The following is a 7,816-nucleotide window of genomic DNA, read 5'->3' on the forward strand; positions in this document are numbered from 1 at the left end:
TTTTACTTCGCTACATTTGAAACCCCTCACGTTACTGAGTAAAACAAATATTGATGGTGAAAAATTTATTGCGGGCAGAAATTTAAACAGCTGTCCAGGAACTGAAAGTCAATTGCGTGGCCTTGCCTTGCGCACGCCCTTTCCATTGTTAAATAATCTGGTGTGGTGGATCTAGTAGGCTACCTGAGCTTTGGAAGATGGCTGTTGCTAACCTAGACGTGGAGACTTTGGAGGAGGAAAGGTCCTAAGACGAAGAGGATACACATTCTGGAGGAGACGAAAGCCAGAAAAACCTGTGGCCAAATTTAGAGAATTATTATTCGTTTTCAAACGCACGAAAGGCAATAATGTGATTATGCAGTGCAAGATGTGCCTGCCAGCCAAAACGGAGCTTTCAGCTTTCAGAACATCGACTTCAGACTTACTTCTTTAAAGCTGCAGTCGGCAGGTTTTCAAAATTGCGAGTCTAAAGTCAGAAAATTCGAACTGATACAACTTTCAGGTCCCTCCCCCAACCTCTAACAAGCTCCGAATCGCCCCCCAAACCCCTCCCCCTCTGTGGACGAGGTTGTGCACGTGAGTTCACACCAGTGTGAGCGCACACAAGCTGGGGCAGACTCACGCTCAGCAGCGTGAGCACAAGCTGTGATTGACAGGTAGGATTCCTCCACCCTAACTTGATTGGTTAAAAACAGCCGGGAGCGCTCGGTTTTTGCAAGCATGATTACAGGCTTCAGAGGGAGCTACAGATTTCGTTATTTTTCCTAAACAGCCTATTTAATATTCTACTTCCAGAATCCCATGACAGTTCAAGCTAATATGACAAAAAAAAGTTGCCGACCGCAGCTTTAAAGTTTGAGTCAGCAAATGTTGGCGAACATGTTTGTCCTAAAACTTTAAAAAGGTTTCTTTGTCAGCTTGAGGTGAGGTTCCTCTGCTGGTAAACGGCTAATAACATCAAGAACCACTAAGTTATTTGAGGCAACTTGTTGCATCCACAAATGTGGTCATATTTGAAATGAAGTAAACCCGAATTCATGTGTGGTCTAGTCTTTTGGCACAATTTACTACCAGACGACATCAGCACCATAAGTTTTGCAGTTGTCTTATTTTCTTATTTTAGTTAGACTCACCCATAGACCCGAGCAGAAAATGAACAGGCAATATAAGTCTGTGACGTTTATTGTGTTAATGATGAAATTTCATTTCAAGCTAATATGACTAAAAAAAAGTTGCCGACCGCAACTTTAATACACCTCGAAATCGATTAAAACAACTTGTACTGAATTTGATTCATGACTCATCCTTTTTTGCATTAAGAAACTGAAAGTAATTAAGTAACTTTTACTCAAATTACATTTTAAATGAAGTAATTTTGTACTTTTACTCAAGTAAATTTTGAGATGGGTAATTTTACTTTTACTCTGAGTAGAATTTAGGCAAAGTAAAGATACTTTTAATTAATTACAATTTTTCAGTACTCTTTCCACCTCTGCTAATTTCATGGTTTGCAGAGTGTGATAATTGTAGGAGTGCTCTAATTGTTCTGTGTGACCAATTTGTTTTTTATTACTTGAAAATGTCACCTGTTTTGCCTCATTTTCCAGATACTTAAGCTGTGTAAATGCTGCTGAAAAAGAGACACAGACATTACGACAGATTCATTTCTGAAAATAGATGCTTGGTGTGAGGAAATCATCATGTATACAGTTATGTTTATTTGTAAAATGCCAATGTAGACCAAGAAGAATCACAGTTATGGTGAAAACAATTTTAGAGGAGATTCAAAGCCAGATTAAGTTTTTTGGGGTGTTGGGGATGTGTGGATAGGCAAAACCCTAATCTATGACAACATATTAGGAGATGCAAGGAGAATACATATAATGTGTGTTATTTTCTAAATCCCGTTCAAACTTTGACCATCGCCGCCCACTTCCACAGATTGCAATTCATATATAAATCAGATGATTTTGTGCCTTCCCTTGTGTTCAAATTAAGTATCAAACATGTTTGCAACTTGTCTAGCTTCATGTTGGTACTGTTAATCTTCCTTTCAACATCATCTGTTAATTCTAACACCATTGATAAATCTGCAGCAACGCTAAAACTGCCTGCTTCGGCAAGAGTGATGGGTCCCATGGAACTCATGGCATCTCAATCCCACTGCGGTCCTCTTTTGTGTTGGATTATCGTCAATATCATTACACATATACGTGTCCAGAAGATTTATCCCTACATTCCTCCTGTGACACTGAAGCAGGTCAAGGTTTTAACTTAATTTAGTAAACTATTTCAACATCTTTGAGTGCAACGTTGTGGCACTGACTTCCCATTCACAGTCACTTTGACATTTTCAATGTCAAGACAAAAAATAATCACATTCCAGTAAGCCTCTGCTGTATCTACATGGTACTTATTCTTACTAGGAGCTCGTTCAATGTTAAAACACTGCTTACTGCAAATAAACTGTCACAGTGACTCATATTGTTTCTGCAAATGCATTCATGCACATACAAACTTTCATTTTGTGATCTGTTTAACACAAATGACCAAGCATTTCTTCTCATCTTGCCGTTGAAATGGTTCCAACAATACCAGTTCCATAAAGTTCTGAGCAATGGTTTTGTTATGGGACATAAAGCAGTTTGCCACAATAAAGCCAGCAAAGGATTTTATTGTGTTTCTACTTCCTCCCTGAATGTGTTAAAGTCATTGAACATATTTATCATATTTACCACAAGGCAACAATGTTTTCAGGACCAAAATGGAGACAAAAAGTTGCCCCTTCAAATCTATGCAGGCCAGCATGGACATTGTGTTTATATAATGCTAATTAGTCAATTTTAGCATAATGGTGAACACTATACATGGTCAGTGTTAGACTATTGAGTGCAGCTTCAACCATCAGAGTGGCTGTGAATTTGTAGTCTCATCTGGTGATATAAGTTGTTTGCAGTGTATGCACTAATACAAAGACATTCTTTGTTGTATTTCCTCTATAACGCATAGACTCGGTAGTTGCATTGTTAATAAAATTGGTGGTGGGTGATACTGTAATAGATAGACTGTGCAATGTTTGCATCACCAGACAACTAAAGTGGAGAAAAAAACTTAAAAAACAAGCACTACGCTAATTCTACATTTAAGAAACAAGGTCAATAAACCTGTGTTGATTGGTCCCACACAGAGAAGTAGGGGCCTCGCAGTGAAATTCATCACTGGCAGGTGAAAAAAATTGGCTGTTGAACAATGTTTCATGTCTTTCTACAGCCTACACAGAACAACAGTGGGGTTAACCATAATAAAAGTTTAGATTGGTGGAAAACTTGGAAACATGTGTTGTGGGTAATGAATGTGTATGCCTGAAGACTCAGAGTTAATCTTTAACATGAACTATTTTGTACAGCAACAATTTTTGCAGAAAATATGTGTGACCATGAGAAATGTTGTACAATGGTTCTTATTACACATTGTGCTTTCAACGCTCCACTGAAACTACAGTTTAGAAAGGACAATAGTTTGTTAGGATAGCAGCAGGGAACACATGCACTGCTTTTGTCTCGATTCAAACCAGCTGACTCTCATCCAGATTCATTTCTTACAACTTTTATCTTTATCCAAGAAATCTGGATTTATCGTAATTTGAAAAAGTTATTTTAGCATCAGCACACACACAGCCACAAATCTAAGTGTGCACATACAGTGTGTGTGTGTGTGTGTGTGTGTGTGTGTGTGTGTGTGTGTGTGTGTGTGTGTGTGTGTTCAGCTGCTGAGGCAACCTCAGACATTTTTGTACATATTTCTTGATTTTGTTTCTGGGTGTCCAGCGTTCCATCGGTTCAAGAGTTAAAGAGACCAAGAAGGGACATCCTTCAACAGCATGTGGCAAAACACACACAGTCATTCTCTCCTGTTCTCTGCAGCCTACAATCAACGTGTTATTTTGATTCCACCATAACGAATGCACTCAATGACCAACCCCCCCGGTCACAAAGTGAAGAGTTTGGAAAACATTTCAGCAGAAATAAAAGCCTCTGCATAATTTCAACAGAGGTTTACCTTTTTCTCATTTTCGGGGAGGATTCTTTAAACTTTTCATCTGTACTCTGTAAAGATGCAAACTTCAATGTTCTGTGCACACACATTTTTCTTCAACTGTTGACCGAACTTTATGTGAAGGTTGTGCATTTCAGAGAAGGCAGTTTGTCGCTTACCTTCTGCAACCACAGCGTGTTGTTCTCCATTGTGCTCTCAAGCTGCTGCAGTTTCTGAGCTGACCACTCGCCATCCACAGGAGGTGAGTCTCTCTGCACAACACTCGCCCCACCACGGGAGCCCTCGTATTTTTCGGCAGGTGATGATGATCCTCCGCCCTGACATCCATCCAGCTCCGGCAGAATGAAGGTGTAGCTACACTGACCATGCTGGATGCGGTGAAACCTCCGCCTCTTCTCCGCACCTCCTCCACCGCTGACGCCACCACTTCCTCCTCTCCTCTGGCTTCTTCCAGCTCCTCCACGTTCTGCACTTGCAGCACTGGCTGCATCAGTGACGGCTGAAAAGGTCCAAAGCAGAAGAAGCCCCAGCAAGCACCCGCTGAGATTTAAACCTTTCATGACAGTTTCTTCAACTGTATCAAAGTGTGTGTTCTCAGAGCTGAGAGGGTCAAGAGATGATTGCTTACACTTTGACCCCAATTCACCTTAGGAGAACATCTGTGTAGAGGATGCATGCACAAGTCTCTGTGCTCAGTCAATCCATGAGGTCAGATGCTGCAGTTTCTTCAGGTTGTTCTCTGTCAATTTCAACAGACCAGTTTTCTGTAGATTGCACTGTTTAAAACACAGCAGCAGAGAACGACACCTGTTGATCTCACGCTTAGTTTCCTCCTGTTCCTGCCTTAGTTGTGAGGATACGTGTCTCTTCACTTTCCAATCCTGGGTCTTAACTTTGTTCCTTGTGATCACCTTTGCATTGGATGGAGTGGGTCCATAGGCTTGACATAGGGCAGCTCATTCATGTTTTGTTGAAATTCTGTCAAGTGAAGGTCCAGGTCCACCCAGGAAAAACTTTGGATGGGGAGAAAACTAAGGAAAAGAGAGCCCCAAAAGGACGTGAAAGTGATCAAAAGACACTGAGCAATTCAAATAGATGTTTAGAAGGTCGTAAAAAGGTTAATGGAATGGCACTTTCTATCTTTAAATGTCCAAAAATAAAAGAAATCTGAAAAGTGAGAAAAATGATTTTTTCCTCCCACCCTTCTCTGGTGGCTTAAGCCTCAGAAGTGACTGAAGAGAATTACTTCTGCCTCCTCTTATCTGGGGCTGGCTGAGAAAAGGAGGAAGGAGCGAGGTTGAGAAGAGGGGGGGTAAGGGGAGGAGAGAGAAAAGACCAACAAGAGGAGGGAGGAGTGGAGGGACAGGAGACCTGAGGGAGGTCTATTTGAGTGCCCTCTCTAGTTTGCGGGCTAGGACGAAAAAGAGAGGGGAAAGTAAGGGAAGAGGGAATGAGAAGGTGCCGGAGAAAGAAAGAGGGGAAGATTAAGGGCTAAAAAAGAGGAGAGAAGGGAAAGTAAAAAGAGGAATAGCCAGATAACAGAAAGAGGGCATAAAAAGAGCCTTAACTGTTGACATGCAGAGAACAGACAGACATTGATAGAAGAAGAAAGAGATCTAAAAAAGGTCTTGTAGTTGCTGTAATCTTCTTGCCTGACTGATATTTCACTTCTGAAGTAAATGCCGATGCCTTGTATGGTCATTTGCACTGAGTTGGCAACTGGAAGCTGGAGTTTGTCCTCTAAATCCAGCTGTGCTCTGAGGCATCGTGGGGGATCAGTGGCCAAAGCAAACCACGCGGTCCACGTATTTCAGGTTAAAAACGGGCTGACTCTCTCTGTTGCAGGGTACACCTCCTCACTGTCTCTCCTCTGTCCCGCTGTGCTTCCCTCTACATGGAAATACATAGAAAGATTAGTTCCAGAGAGATGGCTCTGTCCCAGGCTTATGAAACACAAGCTGGACATGTGGCGGGACAATGTGAGTTGCCAATTATTGAGTTTATTTGTACAATGATAAACTGTTCTGCAGAAGTTAACTGGCACAAATACAGATAAAATTCTTTGATAAAGGCCATAAGATAAGAGACACACTTACAGATTTGCACAAGAAGATAAGATCCCAACATGTATCGAGACTGACATTTCAACTTAAAGTGACAACAGGCAGAAGGTTTTTGTGTTGAAGATTGTGTTATTGCACCATCCTCTGCTGGTCACAGAGGACTCAGTGATAAAAGCCTCTTCTCATCATCTCATCTTATTTATTTTGACAAAATGCAGTCTTATTTTCAGCACGACCTGACCTTAGTCTACTGTTACTGCTGCCGCATACATCTTAATTTTTGGCGGTCCCGGGGTCACTCACTTAATGTTAGTCAATTGGTCCTTTGGGGGAGGAGGAAAGGTTAGACAGTGAGTGGCTTCTGCCCCAACTGGAGATCATTCTCATGGGAACGGGGGCGGACAGAGAGCCTGGTGCACAGAACTGAAATACATAGAGCTTGCACAAGTCCTGCTGTTGAATATTTTCTTGAAGATTTTTCAAAGGGAGAAAAGTTTGAGAAAAGTTTTGTTGGATGCAATATCCTAATGTCTCAATGTGTTTACTGGAGAGTTGAACCAGGGGGAAAATGTGTCCCAAGAAACCAAAAATTAAATCTGTCACCACAAAACTCCAACAGCAGTTTTGTCAGGATGCTTATGTGTCCCAGCAGAGGGAGGTTGCTAGCATCAACTTTAAATGCAGCACACACAGACAAAATCACCTAATATGCAACAAATGCAACTGTACTAAGACTAAAGACATCATCAGTAAACCTTTACTGTAGCAGGTAGTAACAAACAGTTAGCATGTGCAATGTGATCTCTGAGTCAAGCTTTCACCTACTGGATGACATTCACTTAATAAAAGATGAAAAAAAGATAAAGATGAATAAGAAATATATACATATATATAGTAATATATATATAGTAATATAACACTTATTAAGACATGAATCATTAACCTATACACATGCTGTAATCATAATTTAAGATTAAAGAGTATTAACTGATTACTTGAAGTTAAAAAATGAGACCTAGTGGAATGCTGAGTCATGGTAATTACAGAAATGTTTATAACTGCACAGCAATGTCTCTAAAGGACACAGCAAAATAAAAACTGACAAACAATAGCGTGCAAAAGTATATTCCAGAAGGGAGCTTGAGCAAGACAAAAAGAGAGTCAGGGACTCCCAGCTGGATTTAAATTTCCCATGTACGACAGTTATAATGCACGATGAACTTTAGTTTTGGCCTTGGCACAGACGACAGCATTTTCACTACCTCTGTTCTTATACGTCTTATGCACTACCACAATGTATGATTTTATGGTGCTCCCACGCCAGACTTTCTCAGCGCTGGTGGTTTGTTTTCTTAGTGTATTGTCTTAGATTCATTCATTTGGAGCCTCCAACATGCTGAACATTCTTCCATCTGCTAATGAGGTTACTTCATGATGTTCTAATGCAATCGTAAGATTGAGGCAGGTGTCAATAAGCCACTATTGTTCTACCAGCTACAACTCAATATTTCAAGCACCGATTGAAACACTTTAACAAGAGTCAAAAGGAAGGCAGCCTGTAGACTGAATAGTAGGCTTCATATCATACATTCTTATGGAATCATAAAACCCCAATTCCAGAAAACTTTGAATGCTATCTAAAATGTACATGTACATGAAAATAGAATGCAATGATTTGCAAATCTAATACATCTTGA

General features: G+C 40.5%; 1 protein-coding gene across 1 annotated transcript in view; it reads right to left on the reverse strand.

Moving 5' to 3' along the window:
- Positions 1 to 5,270, reverse strand: part of angpt4 (angiopoietin 4) — a 75,327-nt gene extending 70,057 nt beyond the window's left edge. The window contains exon 1 of the mRNA XM_075461782.1: positions 4,215 to 5,270. Within this exon, the coding sequence (XP_075317897.1) occupies positions 4,215 to 4,616 (402 nt within the window). The 5' untranslated portion in view covers positions 4,617 to 5,270. The remainder of the gene's footprint in view (positions 1 to 4,214) is intronic.
- Between the last annotated feature and the right edge of the window lie 2,546 nt (positions 5,271 to 7,816).

Source organism: Odontesthes bonariensis, chromosome 3 (genome assembly GCF_027942865.1).
Source record: "Odontesthes bonariensis isolate fOdoBon6 chromosome 3, fOdoBon6.hap1, whole genome shotgun sequence".
Lineage (NCBI taxonomy): Eukaryota > Metazoa > Chordata > Actinopteri > Atheriniformes > Atherinopsidae > Odontesthes > Odontesthes bonariensis.